This window comes from Cololabis saira, chromosome 10 (assembly GCF_033807715.1).
Source record: "Cololabis saira isolate AMF1-May2022 chromosome 10, fColSai1.1, whole genome shotgun sequence".
In the NCBI taxonomy this organism is placed as follows: Eukaryota; Metazoa; Chordata; class Actinopteri; order Beloniformes; family Belonidae; genus Cololabis; species Cololabis saira.
This window is the reverse complement of record NC_084596.1, coordinates 13,373,265-13,399,024: the sequence shown is the minus strand read 5'-3', so window position 1 is coordinate 13,399,024 and position 25,760 is coordinate 13,373,265. Positions and strand designations below refer to the sequence as shown.

Below are 25,760 nucleotides of genomic sequence, written 5' to 3'. Positions count from 1 at the left end.
CTCATTAAGGAAAGTAGCTATTGGCTGTCCCAAAAGTCGCTAAATGATGTCATCGCCTAATTTGCATAATTGGCAATTTACATATAACTGTAATGGGCGCTGTAGGAGAGAGGAATAACGTCGTGGGACAGACAAAAGTGAGTAAAAAACACCCTAAATATGTTTAGAACTACAAATAATTTCAACATTAACAACATTTAATGATTTTAATGCTTTGTCTAGATCCACATTACACACATCAGTTTTGTCCTGTATTGCTAAATGTTATAACAGCAAATTTAATCAAAAGATTGTTATGTAGGGTGAAATTGCTAGCTCTACAACCAACCCTCCTCCTTTATCCGGGCTTGGACCCGGCAAAGTGACCCAAAAGAAAAAAGAAACATTTACATTTACATCCTGCTCTGCAACCCAGCGGCGGCTTTGCGCAAGCACATTTCATTTGCAGTATGGACGCGGAGTGGTGAGGGTCTCCTCTCTGCTCTGCTCTGCCCATCAGATAAGTCTCCAATAACACCAGAAAAAGTTGCTAGATTTGTCACTAGTCGCTTTTTTGAAAAAATGTCGCTATAGGGGTCTGAAAAGTCGCTAAATCTAGCGACAAAGTCGCTAAGTTGGCAACACTGTGTCCAGCTACAATGGGAGTTTACTAGCGTTGCTAAACAGGCCCAAACACAGTGACAGCCAAAAAACATAACGCGCTCAATATGCCTGTAAATAATTAATCGCAATTAACACGCTAATTTAACACCCCTAACCAAAAGAAACAACAACCCCACAACAAGACAGAAGAAATAACATAGTTATCAGCAATTAAAAAATGTGATGACTGGGTGTGAATCTTGGCTCTCTTTGATACCATGTTAGAGAAGAAGAAACCTTGTCAAGAGATAGTAAAAGAATCTTTGGGAATACATGTTTTTATGGCATGCCCTGTCTAATAAATGTCATGAGGGATGGCATGGGTCTGCAGACATGTGAATGAAACGTACAGTCATCTGGATCAAAGCAAAGATATGCAAAAGCTCTTTCAGTCCACTGCTTTGTGGAATTCTCTTTTTCACCTCTAAAGCAGCCACTTCTTTTATTTTAATTTACATTCATAGCTGTTTTGTGAAATCCAAAGCACTTTGATTCTATCATTATGAATACAGTTTCATTCAAGGTCATTTTTTATGAAAATCTGAATAAGCCCGCAGCAAGTGTGAACAATTCACAGTGCATACAGCGACAATTAAAAACACTCAGTGGCATCATTTCACCTGTCTACTGAGTTAAGAAGGCAGAAAATATTCTCAATATATCAACTTGCCTGTTATTCAGACGGGAGTAGTCACTGCCTCATTAGAATTTAAATTTTAGCCTTGCTACTTAAAGGAAGCTTTTATCTCCTTGCAAATATTGAGGAGGGCTGTTGATGAACTGATTCATTGTTACATTGTCGAAAATGACTGGAACTATCTATCATGTTATGAAATGTAGCACAGCTCCCACAGAGTTTGGCATGATGCCGACTGCTCCCACTGAAAGAGATTCTGGATTCCAGCTGCTCACATGCCCTGGTTTTGGAATAGATCATACCTGGCAAAGAAGGGAAGTGTGCCATCCATTCAGATCTCTTTAGAAAGTCATGAGGGAAATAAAATTATATTGTAAATAAAAAGGAGTTGCTTGGTGGAATGACTCCCAGCATACTCTGTTAAATATAGATTTCGAGTTTATATTAATTTGCAATCAGTATAGACGAGACAACGTGTTTTTACACACACACACACACACACATACACACACACACACACATACAAAGGTGATGAAGCACTTCCAGTGCAGTTTTGTCCCACTCTTCCTGCAAACATGACATTAGGTGTGCAACAGAAGAGCTTTGTTGTCATTCCAAAATTCCTCACACATCGTATATTGGGGCAAGTGAAAAGCAGACTATCCAGTCTAGTGCCTGTATTTTCTTCTTCCATAGCCATCCCTTTGCAATGTGTACAGAATGTGGATTTCCTATGCGTTGTGGAATCATTTATGAAGATCCTTGGGATCCGGGTAGTTCCGGGTAGTTTTTTTCGGGGCCAAGCCGTTTGCCTGTGTCTGCATTACCAGGAACAGCCCTGTAATGTGGCCTTTAGGAACCTTTACGCGGGCAAAAAACGGCCCTGTAGTAGGAGAGGGACGTTTTTCGGCCGAGAGGGGCTACCTGGTGGGTGGTCTCTGCTGATTGGTTATTCTAAAAGCAAGAAATTACATTCAGCCCTCTCATGTGAACTTAAAACCATGTGACCACAAATCATTTAAGCATTTGGACCAGATACATTTTGCTACGAGTACATTTGATGCAGTAAGAGAATACATGAAAAAAACGATGGATGGACGGATGAGTCGTTTAGGGCTTGTTGCCATATTACACCAACATAGGAAGTCGGCGGGGGGGGTTCTTTTAATCTCAATTACCATGACTGCTGTGTATTTTTGCTTTATTAAAGTCTTTTGCAAGTGACTTGACAGTGTGCGGGATACCCCTTTTTTTCCTTTGTTCACTCCTACCTACTCCAACGCACCTGTTTTTCAAGTTTTTTTAGGTGTGCATCAGCCTCCAGATCTTTACTGCTGTGTATATTTTAAAAAAAAACAACAACATCTGCTGTTTGTTTCTTTTTCGTCTTGTTTTATGCTGCTGGCCATTTGTCAACAGCAAAAAAATGTGCATTACTGCAGTCAGCTGTGCTATTTTTCAGTCAAAGGTTCTTGTGCGGCGCTACAGTGTAGTGGAGACACTGAAGGGGCCGATGAGACGGCCGGCCCTGTTAGAGGTTCCTCTCTGGCAAATTTAACCTGAACTCCTGCTAGTGGAAACGCACCTAATGTTACAAACTCAAAAGGGTACATTTCCTTTGACACTGATACAACTCCATACATCACAGGCAGGCTTTTAAAACTTGTTACTGATAAACTGTTATCAGTAAAAAGTTTAAAAAAAAAACAGTTTGTATTAATTTATTCTTTGGTATGAAGACCTTAATATCTTTCCATCCATCCATTCCTGCTTCGTATTCAGGGTTACAGGGCCTACACACACACACACACACACACACACACACACACACACACACACACACACACACACACACACACACACACACACACACACACACACACACACACACACACACACACACACACAGTTTAAGCATCTGTTGTGGTTATAGATCTGTACTAAAGGTTTCCCAAAGTAATCCCCTGTCCCTGCCTTGTGGTTATACCAGCTGTTGATGAATGACGGTTTTTGCTGTGCCTTCTCAGGGATTATAGATCACAAATGTCCAACTTGAGTTTTTGTCTTCCCTTTTGTGCACTGAAATGCCACCAGATTCCATGAAAACTACCTTTTTTCGACATTTGCAAATTGATTTGTATAATTTCTAGGGGTTAGCGCTTTAATTGCGATTAATTAATAACAGGCATATTATGTTTTTAAAATCTTTTAATCTCTAATTTTACTTTTTCTGTTTGCGAGTTGCCTTTATTTTGAAATCAGTGACACATTGAAGTGGACATTGATTGGCTGTCAAACGGAGGAGCATGTGAAAGTTGTCGGTCCAGTGAGGGGAATTTACATTTCTAAAATGCCCCGATGGCACCATTGATAAAAGGTATTGATATGCTTTCTTTATGGAAAGGACTTTGCTTACAACCGAAGCAGCTGAAGTTTAGCCACATAAACATAAACGTTGCCACAGCAACGCTGAGTCGAAACTAAACTCAAGGAGAGCACCACGCGCATGGCTATAAATTGTCTGCGATCGAGAGGCTGGCGAATGTTCTTGCCAAGTGGCTGTAAATGGCTAGAACTCCATCTGTTCAAGTCTGTTAAAAAAATAAATGAATAACTTTATAAAGCCACTTTTTTTGTTGTTATGTATCAATCTTTTGATCTGCCACAAAAATGTAATGAATTCAAAGGAAAATACCTAAAGTTGAGGGCTTTTCTCACCAATTTTTAGGTGAGATTAAAAAAGAGATTAATTAGATGAACTAATTACAGATCTTTATCAATTAATAACTCTAGTTTTTTAATCGCTTGACAGCACTAATGATTTCCTCACATTTGTTGAGGAACTGGAGATCATCCACCTATCTAAGCTTTCGGTACTGATTTATCCTAAATCATGATTACAATTAGCATTTGACATCACCCATTTCAAACAATTTATTAATAAGAACACTTTTATAACTTCATTACTAATCCAAAATTGCCCCATCCCAAATTTTCTAGGCCTGAAATGTATATTAATGTCTGACATACAGGTGAAAAATCATAGCATGAATCATCTTGGAGTCATACTATATGCACTAAAAGAAAAAAAAAACAACAGCAAAAAAACCGAACACATATTTTAAGAAACTGTCAGGGTTTGACATTTCTCCCAGTTTCTGTTCTTCCCCACCTGTTTTCCATCTGCCCTGATTGTCCACACCTGTGTCTCGTTATCCCCTGGGTATATCTGGTCTTGTCTTTCCCTGCTCCATGTCGGTCCGTACTGTTTCCTCCCTCCATGTGTCCTGTCAGATGTTTGGTTTTTGCGCTCTTGTTTTTGTTAATCCTGCTCTGCAGCGTTTTTTGTTCTTGTTTTTTTGATTAATAAACCCAGTTTTTTGCAACTTCTGGCTCCTGCTCTCCAGCATTTGGGTCCTCAACAAACCACACCCGTGACAGAAACATTCCCATTTCTTTACCCGGCCATCTTTTTTCTCATTTAATACTTGCATAAAACATAATGTGCTTCATAACATGCACAATTAAAGTTCATTTACCAACATCAAAATCTTATCAAACCTTCCGTTCAACATTCCCACGCCTTATGGAGACAGAGGCAAACGGTGCAATACTCCACACTCCACGTAGATCACCATGTACTGATGTCTGTTGACATTCTTTCCATTAAAAAGAAAAAAAAAAGAAGGGTTAGAAATTAATATATGCAAGTTCGGACGCTATGCTGCTTTAAGGATATCTGCTGGGAAGCATAGCACTAAATAACATGTTTTATAATGGGTAATCAAGACAGTGACAGAGTTATTCAGATATGGGTTCTGACTTGAGCTTTTCTTTTTTTTCTTTAAGTATGTGTAACGTCCAGATCCTGTTGGGTTGAAGGGTGCAACTCGAGCTGGAGTATAATGAATATCAAAGAGGACAAAGTTCAAACCATTTCCATCCTGAATTTCATATAGATTTAAGATCACTGGCAGATAAAATAGAGCTGATGAAGAGAAATGAAGACCGCTGACATGCTTACGAAACATAATGTGAGACCTCAACACTACTATACCCAGCTTCCATACATCGAGACAAAGATTGCAGGCTGAGTAGTAAGACTAAAAGGAGGGACTGCAGTGCTTCTTGACCACAGGAGTTGCTAAATCCTTCACATATATCTGTGAATGACTTAGCAACTCCTGTTATTCCAGATATTGAACTGTTGCGTGTGACTTTCCCATCCCCGTTTACTTTCTAGAGAGTTCACTCGTGTTACCTGCCAACACTGCATGCAGTCTCATCATCTCAGTTGTTGCCAGGCTACATACACTATTCAGTAGGTACTGTGATTTCAATCTCTCCTACTCTTCAAAAGTTTAACTCATTTTATTTATTTTTTTTCTTTTCAATTTATTTAGTCACTTTATATTACCATATAACAATATATTTTCCCTCGAGGATCAATCAAGTAATATTCAGTTCGGTTGTGGCAAATGCTTTCACACACACCATTTTGTGGAAGTTTTGGTGAAGCAGAACCCCTGTCAATCATCTATCCAGACAGCTGCCTAGTGGTGTCCATCAAGCATCCAGTTCTGGGAAGACGTATTACCTCATGCTAGAGGAGATACAGATTTTAAGATTATACATTTTCAGAAAGCATAATCTAAAACATTTCACCAAAAGGAGTAAATAAGAATGTTTTCAAACTGGATACTCTCAAATGAGTGAATGCATACAAGGACATACTCCAGTGAATTAATTCCAAAGAGGGTTTCCTGACTTTCTCCATCTCCTTCCTTACCCTCATCACTTCCTGTTCTGAGATTCACTGCACCAGCTTTGCCATTATCCCTCAGAGATTTCTCACATATTCAATTAACACAGGGACTTTATTTGTGGTAACAGACTCAAATTGAGAATGAGGTCCCAGTGAAAAAGCACACATCCCTTGCCACCAGGCGGTGGCTCAGCTCATCACTTCAAAAGGTGACGTTTCACCTTGATTACTGGGAGGCTTGTGATGATGCAATCAGTAAAAGGTAAGCAGTTATAACAGCCTTTTAATTCAAACTCTAAGAGAATTGAGTTACGTTTCCAAATTGCACTTATAGCCTAAAGTGCCTGGGATTTTTGTGGGAAAAAAAAAACAAAAAAAAAACAAAAAAAAAACTTTAAGTTCACTTTCCCAGAGATTGGAAAGTGGACTCATCTAATATTTACATCCAATCTAATTGCAGGCCATAATTACAACCATGGCCTTTCGAAAACCTTTTGTATAAATTGAATTAATTTGGAAGCCATGAGTTGTGTCTGAATGCTGATTCACTCTGCTCAATCTCTAGAGAGTATCTGATTAAATTCACTATTAATGTATTTAAAGCAGATAGAAATTCTCAATGTAAAAAGAAACCTAAATCTGGATGAAATATAAATCTGTATCATTCCACATCTCTGTGAAAGCACATAGAAAACATCTTAATAAAACAGATTTTTATCACTGCAGGTCAGAATGCTTCTATTTCCATCTCTTTATTTCTAGTTTTCCTCCTTTTTCTTATTCTCTTGACTGCTCAGTGCTCACATATCCAGGCTGGGGAGACTGATGCCGCCCCCCCTCAGTGGTCTTCCACTGGGGGTCATGGATGATTAAAGCCGTGGCAGGTGGACTCCACTTTGAAACCATCAATAGACCCCAGGGAGCGGAATCAAACAGAAAACCTCCATCTCTGTCAGCTCAGGCTCGCTTTGGCACCGAGGTAAAGGACATGCAGAGGGTGAGAGGGCAGACTCCACCTCTGGATCCTTCCTCAACGCCATACTACTCAGCTCCAAAACTGTGGAGCATGTGGAAGAATTCCTGATGTGATTTCAAGCTGATTTTGTGTATGCACCGGGCTGATCCTGCACCCTTTGACTCGATAAGACTGTTTTCTAGTCATCTATCTATCCATCTACTTTCAGGGCATCATAGTAGCATTTCCAGGAGGAATGATTTCAGGGAAACGTCAAGAACAACGATAGCTCAAAGCCAAGAGCTGAACCCTCTGATACAGCGTATAGCTCAGTGGGGATGAGAAACTTGTTATTCAGCTCCGGTCTTGACTAAAATCTGCCTTTATCAGAGCAGAAATGGCATTGTCACTTTCTAATAGGATTACAGGTCTTTCATTGCATATTAATTTCAGAGAAATCAATACAGGCTGCTGTTTGGGGACATTCTGAACACTGCTTAGCTTACGTTTTACAACAGTGGTGATGAAGATAGGGCAGAAAGGGGGGGAATTTTGAGTTTTACGTTCTGATTTATTAAATAAAGTGGGGGAATGGTGGGAACACGTGGGAAGAAGTGAGGATAAAGTCCAAGAGGTGTCTGGAAAAGAATGTGGGTATTTCCATTTTAGAATCCAAGGCATCAATGGATTTTAAATGTAAAGAACTGACAGAAAAAGAAGGAAGGAAGGTGCAACAAGAGCTCATCGATTACTTTTATGTGCTTTTTATAATGTGATAAGTGTTTACAAAAAACAATGTGCTATGAAACTTTGTCATTGAATGCAATTTAAGTGGATTTCAAATAAAAATCTAACTGTTTTAATGACTGAAGGGTGTTGGAACTGTCCAGTGTACTGATTTCAGACTTATATTATAGCTTTCTTGGGAAGTTTCTACCATCAGATCATATTTAAAAAAAAGATTTGAAATCGGTAGCTACAAGAAAATCCAAGTTTATTAGTTTGGAAGAACTGACGTCGATCAACGACAAAGAAAAGGAAGGAGTTATACGTTTTACAACAGTGGTGACGAAGATAGGGCAGAAAGTGGGGGAATTTTGAGTTTTACGTTCTGATTTATTCAATAAAGTGGGGGAATGGTGGGAACACGTGGGAAGAAGTGAGGATAAAGTCCAAGAGGTCTCTGGAAAAGAATGTGGGTATTTCCATTTTAGAATCCAAGGCATCAATGGATTTTGAATGTAAAGAACTGACAGAAAAAGCAGGAAGGAAGGTGCAACAAGAGCTCACCGATTACTTTTATGTGCTTTCATAATTTGTGTAAGTGTTTACAAAAAAAAACAGAAAAAAAGTGTTTTAATGTGCTATGAAACTGTGTCATTGAATGCAATTTAAGTGGATTTCAAATAAAAATCCAACTGCTTTAATGACTGAAGGGCGGTGGAACTGTCCAGGGTACTGATTTCCGACTTAAAATTATAGCTTTCTTGGGAAGTTTCTACCATCAGATCAAATTTTAAAAAGATTTGGAATTTGTAGATTTGTAGCTACAGGAAAATCCAAGTTTATTAGTTTGGGAGAACTGACGTCGATCAACGACAAAGAAAAGGAAGGAGTTACTAATTTGTCCAACTAAATCCATGTGAAGCGTGTGCAGCACGGATGTGCTTTACAGTCCGTTACTGTGTGACCTTCAGCTGGGCGCGGCTGTTCTGATCATATCTTCTCCTCCAGCTGACATTATAGCACAATTAAAATGCGTATTGAGAGCGGGCTGTGTGCGTGTTGCTGCTCCAGCCTGTAGTGGAGGGGTGACATCTGGGACTCTCGCCAAGGGAGCACAATTTTGGTTATTCTTTCTCTTCTGCTTGCAAAACCCACCCCATGATCACTGAAGGAACTCCAACCGGGAGATTTTTTTTTTTTTGTTCAAAGCTACCTTTCATGACTTTTCCTCCAGATTTTGTCTTAAAGGACTGATCTCATCCCTCGTATTTGTACAAAAGGTAAGATCATCATTTTGTTCTCCAAAAGCCTGAGGCGAGTTTGTAGTAATAGTTAGTACATGTGATCTCAAGGTGTTATTATTGCATTAGGATTATAATTACATTCAAAACTGAATCTTAAGAGGGAGATTTTCTTAAACTCTCGAAACTTAATTTGCATTCCAAGTGTGGTACTTTGAATTTCTGCGTTTGGCGAGTTTTGGACAGGATCACCCTCAAAATTCAACACTTACCTTTATATCGCGCGTGAAATAGAATCAAAAGTTTATCTGTAATTTATCAAATGTGCAACTAATACAGCAATGATCGGTGAACATTTAGATGCGGTAACTCATTTTGCTGTTTTCTTTTCTGCATTTGCACGATTAAGGTGACATCTTTCTTAGCTGTCAGAGTTAGACTCTCCTGGAGTCACCGATGCATTACATCCCTAAAAACGGAATAATCCCACCTTCACGCCACGACAAAAACCGATTAGCCTAATGCCGAGACTTGAAAATCATTTTTACAAGAATGATTCTCAAGAATGATAACCCGCTGTGAATTTTTGTACGTTAGATGGCACAAGTGCGTGTGTGGACGGAATGAAATAAAATGCGTAAAAAAGTCTTGGATGTCGGAGACGACGTGAATGTATTTTACAAAAGAAACGAGAATAAATCGACATCTTCGTGAAATAAGAAGTGAAGTTGAGATTTAGCGTGGCAGTCCGCATTCCCTTTAGGACCCGGCGGAGCGCTCACATGTAACTGGACAATGTGGCTCCATTTCAGCGAGATCGCTTATCTCTCTCCTCCTCATTCAACTCAGTGGAGCTGAGAAGTCAGTGTCACCTGTCCGATCATCCAGCCCAACTCCGGCTCTGCACTGGGATGTGCTTTTATACGTGTTGATGGACTTTTCTAAACCTGGAACCTAGAGTGAATCCCGTCAGCTTCTTTAAGCCGTTTCTTTTTCTTTTTTCTGTTCGCCATTCCGATGAGTGGTGCGTAAAGTCGGGCAATCCGTGCGCACTTTCGTTAATCGTGTTTTTCTTTTACCTTTTTCCTTTTTGGAGAAAAATGCTCCGTTATTGAGGCGCAAAAGTTGGAGAAAAGTTGGGACAAATTAGTCAAACCGCCTCGGTCTTCACATGAATCCACGCGTTCAGTGCGCACCTTCACTTCTATTGATCCATCCTTGCCTGAATTAGAGATTGGAAAAGGATTCAGCGGAATGTTAAAGAACAACTATAGGCAATTACCTGTAATAACTTGTTGAACGAGAAGCTCGCCTCAGAAGCGCTTTGAAATGTGAGTATTATTGTGATCCTTTTGTGCATTTTGTCGCTTATGTGTCCTGGCGACAATAACCGGTACTAAATGGGCAATTGATTTTATTACACTGAGCTGTACTTACGTTTTAAGTGAGTTAAATGACGAAGAAATGAGCGGTTTGTGTCACTAAACTAAATGAATAAGCCGTTTATGTACACATGCCTTCTCTGACTCCCCTCCTGATCCCTACTGAACAGAAGAGATTCTTGTAGTTTTGCAAGATATGAGACCTTATCTTGCTCTATGTGCACTCAGTACTTGGATAAACGAAATATTACTCCTTCAACCTGTTGTACAGCAGATAAGCAAAGTCAAATCTAAGTGTTCCTTTCAATCTGCATAAAAAAACAACTCCACTGTTGCACAGTCCCCTTAAATTGTTTTTTTGCATTTAAAATTCACTACATATCCATGCAAGAAACTCATGCAAGAGACATGGCTTTCATGTCTAGGATGAAAAAAAAAAGAATGAAGAAAGAATGTGTATTCTAGATGGCCAGTAGAAGAACCTTTAACTATACATGGCAGTAGATTTCATATACTGTTGTAAGCTTGCTGACTGACTGGATCCATCACTCACTGACTCTCAGGGAAAAAAGCTCTTTACAGAAAAACACATGGACTCCTTGCTGTAAATGTTGGGGAAGTTAAACAGTGGATCAGGAATATTTTTCATGTTCATAATGTTGTTGGTATTGAGACACAGAAAGACGATTAAATAATTGATATAAAGATGAGCGATTGAATGAGCAATTTAGAATAGAGGAGAAATTGTAAGACCAACCTGCTCCAACACAGACATGCATCTGTTGCCAGTCTGTCCCACCATGACTCATATTGTGGGGTTGGTTCTTGGCTCAGACAAAGTTGGACGCATTAACCCGTTTATTGTTGCTCTCATCAGCCAGACACAAAGCATCCGTCTGCAAAAATTGGCAATGGATCAGAAGTTATTGTTTGGAAGTCAACTGAATCAATAGGGGCAGCGAATGGGCATTTTATGTGTGCGCGTTTCCAAATCCTGACCAGGTGCACAGAAAAGAAAGGAAAACCAGCAGTATTTGTAAGATAAAGATTGTAAATATCGATTCTTTATTTTAGAATTTTCTGCCACCGACATTAGTCCACACATAATGAATGGATTACAATTTGGAAATCATGAAAGACAACGAGAGGGCCAAATTCAGATGGAAAGAAAAGCCTCACTTAGGAGAGATCCCTGTAAAATGAGTGGAACAAATCTACCACAGTATTTAAGAATCAGGCTGTGAGTTTGTAACCAGTATAAGCCACTGGGCACGGGTGCCTGCTGACTTTTAAAAAACACTCTTCTATGCTTGAGCTGCCCAGGGGATGGCATGCGAGCAGACACAAGGGGGTGTTTCAGAAGCTTTAAAAACAAGTAAAGGAAAAGGAGATGGAGAGGGAGAGAGGTGAACCGGTCAAACCTAAGCTCTTCCTCTCCCTGCATATGGTGAGCTGCTCAAATATTTATGAATTTTAATATAGAACCTAACCTCATATTTTATCACTGAAATTATGACATTCCTAGTTTATTTTATTTATTTATATATGTTTTTTTACACTTCATTTGGAATATTAGCACTGAGTTTCAGGAAGAGATGTGAAGATGGAGGGAACGGAAGCTGGGGTGTTTTGTCAATATGAGCCCAGTGGGAACTGAGATGATACCACTTTGAGGAATTTTCAGAGAAATAAAAATCAGTTTGTTTGACTTTTTGATGTCAGATCTTTAGAAATATTATCTTTGGTAGATCCAAGCATTTGGAATACAACCATATGTATTGATTCACCGAAAATCCTCGCTTTTGTGTGATGAATCCAGTGCAAAATCCCTGTGGTGAACACCCTTTGGTTTCTTATTAAGTATGAAAGTTCCCCATTAAATAAGAATATGATAAGTGACCATCATTAGTCTTTCATTTGACTGGCTGTATTTTGAAAATCAACCTCAGCATTCTGAGAAACTGTGTGTGTGAGTGAGTGTGTAAAATAAGAGTGGGCTACCTGATGATGCATCTGTGATCAAGGACTTGAATTTTTGTAATTTGATACGCTAGTTCCCATGAAAGGAATGACTTATTCATCACACAGAGTTCTAGCTGTGTTATCAAATTTGTAACTGGTCTCTTGTTGATTTGTTTAGCATATTTAAAAAGAGACCAAATGTTCCCCTCTTGCTTTTATTTCCACTGGTTTCTTCCTTGCTCCCACCAGAGGTCTGTCAAATGATTTCTGGCATTTACGTCTTCTGATGTGAACACTTTGAAGGGTCTGCCGAGTCGGGACATCCATGGGGCTCAGATCAACATCTTTATGAGCGTTGAAATCAAGCACATGGTAATTTTTGCTAAAAACGACATTATAGGCTGGAAAATGGATCAGTAATTGCAGTATCGGTATTTGCTACAAATGCGGTGAAACAGAACGGTGAGTTAGTTGGTTCCTTATGTTGGCAGGGAGCACACAGTGCATTCACACATAAGCACATCATTCGTTAAGGTGAGTTTCTGTTAAAGAGCATTATTAAAATATGTTAATTTCATGTGAAAACCTCGTACACTGATTTTAAAAAAATACTATGGAAGTATATCATTGCTCTTTAGGTAAAAGCCTCTCCACAGATTGAATGTGTTAGTTCAGTAATGAGTGCCGGTCACAGGCCGCAATCATCGCAGAAAGAGAAGCTGGAGATTGAAAAGGTGCTGGTTAAAGTTAAAGCTGCAGTGATTTAAAAAAAAATAAATAAGAAAAACCCTTGTTGAACTCTTGTCTTAAGCAGTAATCATGGAGGTTCACTTGTGTGAGGCAGTTAACGTCCAGCAGCTTGAACGGGATATGCTGCATGACAATTGTGGTTATCATTCGTGACTCTCACAAAGAGACCATGGAAGTAAGAAATGTTCTTATTCCTTCCTATTCCATGTCAACTCTCCAGGTGTGCATTCACAAAGATCCCACAAAGGCACAATATTCGCTCCCCAGTGTGTGCTTACATTATTCCACAGTCTGAGGGTGCTCGCTCTCCTCTACTTCTCGGTGCAGAATACACAAACCTGAGGTCGGCGCTGCTCGAGCTTGCAGTGCTTCCGGGGGCTGAAGTGACTCCTCCAGGTTGATAAACCATGCAGAAGGGATCACTGAGTAACTATAGCGCCCTAAGTTTATATTACAGCCAGTCAGGCCGGTCTCTGCTTCTCCAACCAGAGTTTGAAGACTAGTGTTTTAGGCCTCCGTTTCTACCTCCCGAGGCAGAGCAGATGTGTAGCAGAGAATGTTGTGCCAGTCCATATCCATGCAATTCACACAGCACTGTGGAGCGGAATAAGGTGAGCTAGGGAATTCTGTCAAAATAACTGTTAAAGTAAATGATGTAACACTGCAAACTTGTTAGATGTTTTCAAAGAGAACAAGTTTGTAGGTTAATATTATACCAGGAGACAAGCTAACATTTATCAATGTAAGCTTGTTTTGACTTTGGAGAAAACTTCCGGCCCTCTGAGCACACTAAGGGCCTGATTTACTAAAGGTTTGCGTGCGTAAAAACGTGTGCAAACTTGACAGCATCCGCAAACCAAAGTGCCAGCTGATATACTAACAGCGTGCAAAGAGGACTGCGCCTCTCAAATGCGCCAAATAGCACACGCAATCCATTTAGTACTTTTGCCCTGATGAATAATCAATATGGGGCGTACCCGCCAGAAATCGCTAAATACTGGGAGGGGAAGATGCAAATTGGTCCATTTACCACGCGCAATGAGATTTACCAAGCCTGAAAGTTTTTGCGGGGATTGTGATTGCGTCTGTATTTAATACGTTCGAAAGGAAGGTGCTAATCTCCACATGCAAAAGGAGAAATATTTTATTTGAATGTTAAATCGAGTATTATTCAGCAAAAGGTTGCCACAGGAGGCACATTCATTTTTTTATTTGTGATAATAAATAAATCACGTGTTTTCATGGAGAAAAAAGTGTTTCTTATTGTGCGCCTGTTCTGCAGTTGTCATACCCCGGTGTTGTGCCGTATTCAGCACCCCTGCCGTGAAAAGCACCCCCTCGTCTGACAAAAATGATATTCTCATTCCGTGTCATGTTCTGTTTAGCGTCCAGTTTTGTGTTAATGATTCATGTTGAAATGCGCTCATGGATTCCACAATAGTCATACTTTCCCACAATCACAGTCACAGATAACAAAAATCGAGTAAATGGTTATTGATGTCATTAATTAATAGCCTGCTTACTGTGTTGTCTTCCATAATATTTGTAAATATATATAATATAAACTCCTAAGTATGTGTTTGTGTGAGTGTGTATATATAAATATATTGAAGTGTCAGTGTGTTGTTTTTTTTCTTGGTCTACTTATCATTGAATATACGAGGGGGTGCTTTTCACGGCAGGGGTGCTGAATACGGCACAACAATTTGCCTCTTCCACTAATATCTCTAACGCCAACTCGTCAAATTTCATTTTGCGCTTGCGACTATATCCTGCTTTCCATCCAGACTCTCCATGGCGCAAAGTTTGCGCCGCAAACCGTAAGACGCGCAACACCTCATTTAAATACTGCTGTTTGCACCTGTTATCAATTGCGCACGCAATCTTAGTTGATCACCCGCAAAACAACAACACGCGCAAACTTTTTCAGTGCACACGCAATTTAGTACTCTTTATTTAGGATCTTAGTAAATCGGGCCCTAATAGTCTAGAGTATCTTAACTTCAGTTTAAAATCTTCCTCTGGTAAAGCCAACCATATATCGCCACCTCTGTTTCTTCCCCATACACACACTTTTTAGGCGAGACTTTGAGGTTTTGCACAGATCTCCACTGTCTGCTAGACGCCATTACCAGATGTGACACCCCATCTGACTGATGGCCCGTGATAGCTCTGAGAAACATACAATCCCTCAAATAAACCATTTCTGTCTGCCAATTTTGCTTTAATATTTCCCAAATGCCTCTGTAAGTGTTCAGACAAGCCCAAATCACTACGAAGGAGTCAGAGAAAGCAATAACTTAAGTGCAGTGATTTGACACACGGAAATAAGCCTCTTTATATGAAAATCAAATGGAGATTACATTTTTGCAGAGCAAGCTCAACTTGAATTGTGTGCAGTGATTTTTCCACAAGGTTGTTATTGAGGGATACATGCCAATTTGGTTGTGTTTTTGTACACACCATCTTTGAATGCAATCGTAGACTGAAAGATGCATCAATCATCCATCCAGGGTCTTCAAGTCATTTTTGAAATTCTCTATATTTTATTGCTGCATTTAAAGTATTTTCTGTGTTATGTGAGCTGTGTAATTCACCATGTAATTTCTCCCCCTTTTCTTGTCTTTTAGGATGCTCCCAGCGGCAGGCATGGTGGCAATCAAAGGCAAAATAACTGAATGGAAGCTTATTATTGCCTGAAGACTCTCAAACACAAGTACAAGATGATGCCATTGTTCCTTAATGCTCCATCACACTTTTCAAAGCAGAAGTTAATTTAGAACATCCTCAGTGGTTACCACCTGTTCTATGAAGAAGCAGCAGCATTGAAGTTCCCCCCCCTTCCCCCCCAAAAAAGAAATTATATTGAGAGGAACCCTAAAGAAACTATAAAGAAGACCAGCAATGCTTTGGCCTATATTGTTCACTCTGCAGGCTGTGTGCACCGGTGTGACACATGCTATGCAACATTACCCCGCGGCCTGGGGACACTATGACGTGTGCAAGTCCCAGATCTATACGGAGGAGGGCCTGGCGTGGGACTACATGGCCTGTCAGCCAGAAGCCACCGATATGACAAAGTACCTGCGAGTTGCCCTCGACCCTCCAAATATCACATGTGGAGATCCGCCGGAAATGTACTGCGCTTTGGTGAGTCATAACCTCGGTTGTCCCCTGATGGAGACAAATGAGGCTGTAGGAAGGATCACAGAGTATACTGGGTCAGGGAAAGGGAGCAGAGCATTCAAGGCGATGCCGCTGCAGCTCCACAGGAGATTAATGCACACATAGACCGGGACCATTAAGACACACCTATCTGTGTCAGCATACAGCTGGAGCCACATGTACTAACAGAGTTATTATGATAGTGTTTTTGTACACCCACCACAATGGAATAGAAAACAAAAACAAACCATCAAGTTAGGATCATGATTGAGGGTTTGTAAAAGTGTGGAATTTACCGTTTAGTATTTACAACCTTTTTAAGCAAAGCAACTTCATTTTCATGGGCTCAAATGTCTTTAGAACAAGTAACAAGTTGGACAAATTATAAATAATCCCATTATATTTAGTATATTTAATACTTGAAAGAAGACACTTTGCAGTCATTGACTACGTTTACATGCAGTCAAAATTCGGGTTATTGCTAATATTCCGGTTACTGAAACATTCGGAATATTCCGGTAACATGCGTGAGCGAACAGGGTTATCCCTGTATACATGGTAATTAATCATTTGGGATATCTGGATAAAAACAGCGACACGCGGAGAACGTGATGACGCAATTCCCGTCATTTCCGCTTCTTCTTCCTGTATCCAAATTCAAAACAAATGCTGCTTCGTGCAACTTTTCGCTCACCTTCTTGTAAATCTTGCTATCCCGGTACTTTCTACCGTCTACAAATGCCAAAATGTTCATATCCTTCATTACATTTATGAAGTGATTAGTCTCCTCCTCACTCCAAAAGTGTGGCGTGGTCTTGCGTTTCTCCATGTTTATAAGAACATCCTGGACTCAAAAGACCAGGATTCCTTGTGAACAGAACATGCGCAGAAAACAAATTCATGTTCCGTTTGACGGGGATTTTCCGTTAGGCGTTTATATGACCCAATATTCTGGTTTTAAAAGGAGTAACCCAGGGCTTATATTCGGGTTTTTAAAAACCCGAATATGAGCAAATTCGAGTTATTCAAAGGGGTTATTGGTGTTTACATGCCCGTGCAAAATCGGGTTATTACTAATATTCGCTTTTTAAAAGGGTTATTGACTGCATGCAAATACAGTCAATGACTGTCTCAAGTCTGGAGCCCATGGACGTCAGCGAAGTCAAAGTTTCCTCACTGGAAAAGCTTTTCCAGGCCTTCACTGCAGCTTCATTTGCTGCTTGTTTGCAGACCTTTCTGGTTTCACTTTTGTCTTCAGCATGCTTGAAGAGGTCAAGGTCAGGCAAATTACTTGACTTAATATTCAATTTCTTTGTCCTCAAAAAGTCTTGTTTTTGCTGTTATCCATCTCTATCGTGACGCGCCGTCTTATCAGTTTTGTAACACGAATGTGAGCAGAAAGACGAGATAGCCCAGTGTACCTCTGGCCAATCCTGTCAGCAGTCACATCATCTATAAACACAAGTGAGCCTGTTCAAGTGAGAGCTATACATGCCCATACCATAACACTGACTCCACCATGTCAGGCACATGATCTATAACTGTTCCTATCCCTCTCAACACTTCTCTCCCCATCATTTTATTACAAGTTTATCTGGGTTTAATTTGTTCAAACAATCTGATTCCAGAACATGGGTTTATTTTTTTTTTTTATGTTTTCTGGAAAAGTTGAATCTAGATTTCCACTTCTTGAGCATTAACAGTGTTTTGCACCTTAACCCCCCATCTTCAAGACTTTTTTGCTCAGTAGTGCCGTCTTGCTTTTCAAAAACTTACTGAACTGTTAATGTGGCTATACCTAAAAAAGGTTTTCTAAAGAACAGAGAGCTCAATTTTGAGTGGAAGACCCTTATTTAATCGTTCTTGTGCTTCTAACATTTGAAAGCTTCTCCTGTGATCTTGTAAAACTGCCCTTTAGATCTTATTTCTTCCAATCTGATTTTTCTCTATCTTCTCATATCTTCAAGGGTTGTGTAGAAGTTGGCAGTGATTAACTTTTTTCTTGAGTTTTAATTGCATATTTCAGTCGAAACACACGCGCACACACACACGCACACACACACAGCCTTGTACAGTGTGTGAACTGATGACTGAAGACGTTTAGTCTACATAACTGTTTATTCACATAACTGCACACAACACTGTGGAGGTGACGGAGTAATTGTACCCGTGTTGTTGTAACACAGAACCTGCTCATTGGACTGCTCACTGTTGCGTTTCATTGGCCCTTACCAGTGATTATTAACAGTTCAACCTCAGGTTGGGTTTGTTTAGAAACACACTCAAAGTAAGCTGCAAGAGCCCATAAGCTTTAAAGTGCTTCATTAGAAGTCGTGCGCCTGCCCACAGAGAATTCCAGCAGGTAAACATTTACCAATTAAATTGAGGCCCCTTTAAAAGGAAAGTTTTTGTTCTGCAAGTCCAGATGGCATTGAAACATTGAATGCACTTCAGGATACAAAAAAAAGGAGCCAGTCTCCAGTCATGTGTGTAATTCTGCAGGGTCATGAATCAAATCAAACTATAAAACCTTTATCAGGCAAGTAGATTATCCTGAATGTGGAACATTAACATAAACAAGTAGCATGAAGAACAAAACAGAGACAGAATCAATGGGTTTTGAGAGCTTTTCCCTTTCATTTCACCCTTGTAATGAAGGGTTTTCAAAAAAAAGATCTCATTAAATGTGCCATTTTTTACTCCCTTTCTTTGTATTGTTTTAGTATTATTGGCTTATAAAATTGACACCGTAGGTAGATGATGATGCAACACTGCGCAAGTTTTTATTTTCAGCAATATATAATGGAGTGTCAGTCATTATTTGCTTGTGTCAGTGTAACCAGTTAGGTTTATCAGGCACACAAAAAAGGAAGCTATGAATCCAACCAATCTTGGACATATAATGCCATAAAAATCTTTATAGTGTGTCAACAAAATGTGAATATTTTGGACTTGGATCTTTAGGTGTGTTTTGAATGAACGCAAATTATTATATATTTGAACATAATGCGGAAAAGCTCATTGAATGAGATGTAGCAGGTTTAAAAAAGAAAGAAAATCCAAAAATTCAATAATTGCTTTGTTGCAAGTCATCACAAGCAAAGTTTCATCATAACGTTTATCAGCATAAGTTTAATCTTATTCACTAGAATTTTTGGATGCCGACATATCAGCATAATTTAAATGTGGATTGTTTAAAAATAATAAAATTGTCATTTGCAGGGAACACAAAATAATTTCTTCCACAAAAAAAAAAAGTTCTGTGGCGACGAGAAACTTCCATGATTAGATTTGTCTGTTTAACAAACTATAAAAATGTTAATAGATTCAGTGTATTTTGGTTTACCTTTAAGTGCCATAAGCACATGACATTTTGAATTTGTTTAGCAGCTGACATATGTCAGACATACAGATGTGCATGATATTCTGCTTTGACATTCATGGTATCCACATGACACGTTTTATCGATTTTTAATCTGACCCTAGTTATTCACTTTGTGACAATTCTCTTTTGAAATACATCTGGTATCCATTTTCTTCCAGTGGCTCAGAACATACAAATCAAATCACAATGGGAGAGGATTTATGTCCTGACTCATATAGAGTCACTGTTCAAAACAACCCATATGGCTGCAGAATTGCTAATAACACCTTCGGTCAACAAAATTTTCACTGCAAAACCGATAACAGTCATTCCCCGACATTCCTATTCCACTCAACAGCATTTTGTACGTCTTGTTTTGTATTGGTACTAGTAGTTGTTCTGCCAGAGGCAGTTTCTTCTGGAAATCCAACTTGAATCCAGAGCAATCAGACTAATTCTTTGTATTGACGAGGAAGAGAATTAGGATGGCTCGTCAAGTAAAATATCGTTTGAGCAATCCTCACATATTTCTTGAGGTTATAGTAAAAACCAAACAGTGCAGATTTCATGTTCCAGCACAAATGACAGAAGTTGAATTTGAGATTTATTTGCTAATTTTCTAGATTATACAGGTTGGCTCCAAAGCATGCAGGCATTCTTAGGTTCTCTTTCCCTCCTAGGAATCCCAGCACAGTAACTAGAAGGGGAGAGCTTATTAGTGAACTGCTGCAGCTGGGAAAATTGGTCACTCCTTAACAACTGCCCTACGGCTAAACAGAAATAATCGTTTGAAATTTTCAAGCTTAAGGAGGAGACCTGAGCTCAGTGCAGGGCCCTCCCGGGGTTGGTAGAGGATGGCAATGCACAGGACTGTCAGTAGGTAGGAGCACGGGGTGGTAAAAATGGGAAAAAAACCGGGATAAAAATATATAAAAAAAAAAAAAAAAAAAAATTTCAAGCTATATACATCGTTTTACTGGATTGCCTTATAAAGTTTGTTACTTTTGGTCTAATTTATGCCAACTTTGGTGGTGCTTTCACTCTCCACTGACTATCTGGTCATATGTACAGTTTGTCCAATACTCTCAAAACAAAGCTGCTTATTATCCAAATAAAATCTGCAAAATCTCCTCTTGGATCTAGTAAATGGTGTAAAGCTTGGAAAACATGAACAAAAATCCCCAGATACTTTGCTCAAATATAGTTTCAATGTGCTGATTCAATGGCCCATATGCACACACACACACACACACACTTTTGGAAAGTCTATATGGTCAACAAATACCCAGTTTTAGGTTATTATAAGCCATTTAGTCACCTAATTAAGTAATTACACATTTTAAGTTTTCCACATTACTCCATATTAGAATATAATGTTTGCAGTAACCAGTCTTTCCAAAAAACAAGATAATGATTTGTTTGAGTACCAAAGTTTTCAGCCACCTCCAACAGGAATTTGAGGTTATCATGTCCAGGTGATGAGGAAAACACAGCCCCTGGATTTGCTAAAATGCCTGTTGCATGTTTGATCAGTTTACATACTTAGTTGGCACACAGGCAGAGGGACACCAGTGACCTTATCCACCAGTGCTTCCTGAGAGAGTTTGTCAGAGATGAGAGAAGCATGCAAATGAGCTCTTTCAGCCTATCGCCACGTTGCCTGCAGTTGTGAGCTCAGTCTAATCAGTTTACCCGGGGGCAGATTTGACTCAGAGGATGGTCAAAAAATCCTGGGTGGCTTTTTCCCCTCTTAATTCCTTGCATCTTGCTCTTATATTTCCAATACTAAAAACATCTGCCACACAGTGACAGAACAGGCATCTACATGTGCTTAATATCCCCAAAATTACACTCATATTTCAAGTAAAAAAAAAAAAAAAAATGTTGTGACTTACTTTTCATCAAGTGTAGTTTTGAAATTGCCATGCTTCATGCAAAGGTACCCTGTTTTGTTTTCTGGCCAGCGATAAATGGAGTAAATAGAAACAGCACGTAGGACAGGTGTTCTGGATCAGAGAGTTAGCCTTGTTTTTATTTTTAGCTACAGACCTTCAGGAGCTCTTCAAAATATTGTGCTATTCAGCCTGTTCTCCTGTGGTGCACAGTGGTGCCATCACTCACTGTCACTCACCGTTTTAACTACCCCCGTCCCCCCATCTCCTTTCCACTATTTCTTTTTACAATTGACTGTACAACAAGGCAAGTTTTCAGGTGTGTTTTGTTTATATAAATGTACAATTAAAACTTTTGGATATGGAGATACAGGACTATTCAGCATTGGTTTAATTCATAATTAAATTTATTTAACTATCAAATTTCATTGATTCATGTTTTTTCAAAACTCTTGTTATAATTCCTGATGGGACAAAAACAAATACATTAGAATATAAATGAAAGGGAAAACATTTTAATAATAATTAATATAAAATAAATTGTTTATCGGCAAAACAACACACTTCGCACCATATGGAGAATCATTCAGAGCTAGGATGAATTCTAGCTATGAATGAAGAGCAAGCTTGTTGAATTCTGTATTTAAAAGCATCACAACTATTTTTGACATGGCTAACAGACAAGATTGTGATTTAAAAAAAACTACAAAAACATAATTATAGCTCTTCACTCACCAGTCAGTCTTTTTAAGTCCAAATCAGATTAGCTTTGGTGAATTTAAGAGCCATACACAAAAGATGCAAGTCATTAAAATCGACTTTGTTGCGAAAGCAGGTTTAGATTGAATGCATTTCAGCGTTAAACCAAGGGATGCTTATTTCACGAGATAATTAAAACAGTGGGCAGATCAATACTAAAAATGGTCATGATACAAATGTCCTGTTTGAAAGAAAGAAAAAAGATGACGACGACATTGACAACTCCTCCCTTATAATGTGACAGTTCAAAATGAATGAACAGAAGCTTTGAGTGAAGGATCATCTGCACATTTTCCACAATATCTGCAGCCACGTCACCAATGCAGTGGAGTAAACGAGTCTGAGGAAATCATGCTCATGGCACTGACTCTGACTATATCTGATAGATTCCTGTAATGCCTCTGAACTTTACTCAGCTTTCTCAGAATGGATGAAAAGAGCCATGGCTGCCAGTTCACCGAGTGGCCTCTTTGGTGGCTTTGAAAAGAAAGACAAGATTAGAGCTCCCTAAGCTCCACGGAGACTGCCACATTATTGACAGTCAATGCAGCAGATTTGCAGGCAATGTCATGAGTCATTGTAAAGTTTCAATCTCTGTCCTACATGTCTCCAAGAAGTACACATGGAGACTTTAGAGGCACAAATAGATTACGGGCTGCTTTAGACAGAGGCTGTAAGGTCACTGGTGACGCAGTGAATCTGCAGAATGGCTTATGCCTCAGCTAACTCTATTAATAGCCCACTTTGCTAGGGTTATTAAAAAAGAAAAAAAAGTAATCACTGTTTTGATTGAATTCTTGGAAAGATTTCTTTGTATTGCACTAGAAATCCAGGAACTGTGTGTGGGAACATTGGAAGTAAATCCATCAATATGAAGTTAAAAAAAAATTTCATTTCAAGAAAATGTTGGTTCGTTAGTTATCAACCCCCAACAGATCCTGGCCCCAAAAGGTATTATTTACACAATATAATTGGGTTGTCAGCTCCCATAAACAAAGACTGTTTAAATTCCCACACAAGGTAGTGTATCTTCTTTTAAAAATTGCTGTTTGTAATTGAATGAATGAATGAATGAATGAATGAATGAATGAATGAATGAATGAAGTTTATTCAGTCATTGCAACACAAAACAACACCAAAAAAACATTGTACACAGCATTAACTATTAAACAAAAAAAAAAATGTGTTGAACAATAACTGAAAAGGCATAGGCAGAAGCAAACTGCTTATAAAAGCCTATCCTATATTAACAACTTTCTATTTTTGGCTACCGACCTCCAGAAAACCAAAAAGAGAATAGAAAAGCAAAGAAACAATAGAAAAGCAAAGAAACATTGACAGATGGTCAATTGCACTTATAAGCTTCAAAAATAGCTTTACAAACCATTTTCTTAAATACAACAAAAGAATGACATGTTTTTAAATTTATGTTGGCATCATTCCAGAATTTAACTCCAGTGATGGAGACACATCTCCTTTTCATACCTTTTTTAGCCATTTGTACTGTGAAATTACAGACACCTCTAAGATTGTAACGAGTCTCCTGAATTGAAAAGAACCTCTGTATTGGGTCAGGGAGCATTTTTGATTTTGCATGATTTTAAAATAAAACAAATCATAAAATTTAATAACATGAGAACTTAGAAAAAGTGGATCTGTGTGAGCGTAGTAATCAGCCTTATTGATGGTACGTATGGCTCGTTTTTGAAGTTTTATTATTGCATTTAAGGTGGTTTTAAAGGTGGATCCCCACAATTCCACACAGTAAGATAAATAGGGAACAATCAATGAGTAGTAAATCAAATGCAAGGCCTTGGAATTCAGTACATTTCTGGATTTATACAGGATTGCGAGTGATTTTGAAATTTTCCCTTTAATATATTCAATGTGTTGTTTCCATGTTAACTTGTGGTCGATGACAACCCCAAGGAATTTAGTCTCAAAAACCCTTTCAATATCAACATTACATATTTTTAATTTAATATTACCATCACTTTCATTTAGAGATAATTTATTGACATCAAACCAAGTCTTGAGATTTTCCAGCTCCCTTTCAGATTTCACTAATTGACAGTTTTACAAAGTGGGTTGGACTGTTTGTAATTGTTAAACAAGTCACAGTGAACTGGATGGAGTGTGCACTGACGCCACCATTCTACATTGTGGAGTACAAAAGTTTTAATTTACTAACAACTACTGGGGAAAATATATATATATATATATATATATATATATATATATATATATATATATATAAAGTGTCAGTTGCACAAAAACACAGCCAGTGGTAAACATTTAGGATCAGACTACAAGAGCGCTAGACTAGAAAGAAGCACGGGACACCTAGAAAGCCTAAAACAATCTGGCAGTGAGATTGGAGCTTAACTGTTGAGCAGGAATAATCAGTCACAGGTGTGGATAATAATCAGTGCAGCTGAAACAGGCAAGCAATCAAGGCACATGCGTATGCAGTAATGAGGTGGATCAATGCAACAATAGGGAAAACAAAATAAGGCAGGATAAGGATGGAATTGGAGAATGGAAAGAAAACACATCAGTCAACAGTTTGTGTTGTGAGAAGTTTGAGTTTTCAGCGACATTAAAGTATCTTTTTCCCTTTTTACATCACTTTTTTCCTACGTTTGGTCAACAAAACACTTGATTTGGTTTGGCATGGATGTGAAGCATTTTAATAGGCCCACACTGCTTCATGACACTGAAAAAAACACATTATTACACTTTGCCCTGTTCAACAAACACCTGAATGTTCTAGTTTGCCACAGAGACATGTATCTATGGGCTGGTAGTAAAGTTTCAGATTCATCAGACCACCCACCTGAATGAAAACTGACATTCAAGGGGTATTGTGAGTATAGCAACTTGATACAGAAACAGAAACAAAAGTTATGTTGGTAACTATAGGTGCATTTCCATTACCCCTAGAATCAAATACCAAAAAAGAAATGTTATGGAAACTAGAAACCAGAACTAATTTGAAAAGAAATCCCAAATATCAAATAAACCTTTTTTCGCTTCCACAAGGTGGTTTTTCCAGGCGATTCGATAACCTAACTTTTATGTAAAAGTGTCACGGAAAAAATTTTGTGAATTTCCACGTCTCTGGATGTGATGACACTGGTTAATCTAAATTACTCAAAATATAGTTTCCAACAGTTTTTGGCCTCATTAATATGATGTAGTTGGTCTGTAAGACTACTTAATCATTATACATTAGATAAGGGCCTTACATATGAATAATCCTTAGAATTTTGATTATCTGCTGCCTTCATCATCTGAACATTTTCACAGCGGAAGCGCCAATCGCAATAATTCGTCAAAGACTAAAGATAATTTAGTCAATTTTGTCCAAAGTCGAGATTTTCTTTTTTGTTGTTTTGAAGAGAAGCCTCACAGGAAACAAGGTACGGAGTTACAAGAATTACGCTTATTCGAAAAAAACAGTTCAATGGAAACACAGACCCCCTGCAGTGCAAACTTTGACCTTTCACAGATTAAATTT

At 38.7% G+C, this 25,760-nt stretch overlaps 1 protein-coding gene across 2 annotated transcripts in view; it reads left to right on the top strand.

The window, feature by feature from the left end:
• Positions 1 to 9,875: 9,875 nt before the first annotated feature.
• Positions 9,876 to 25,760, top strand: part of LOC133452442 (netrin-G1-like) — a 107,570-nt gene continuing 91,685 nt past the window's right edge. For both annotated transcript variants that reach the window (XM_061731750.1, XM_061731749.1), the window contains exons 1-2: positions 9,876 to 10,297; positions 15,691 to 16,210. In XM_061731750.1, the coding sequence (XP_061587734.1) occupies positions 15,965 to 16,210 (246 nt within the window). In that variant the 5' untranslated portion in view covers positions 9,876 to 10,297; positions 15,691 to 15,964. The remainder of the gene's footprint in view (positions 10,298 to 15,690; positions 16,211 to 25,760) is intronic.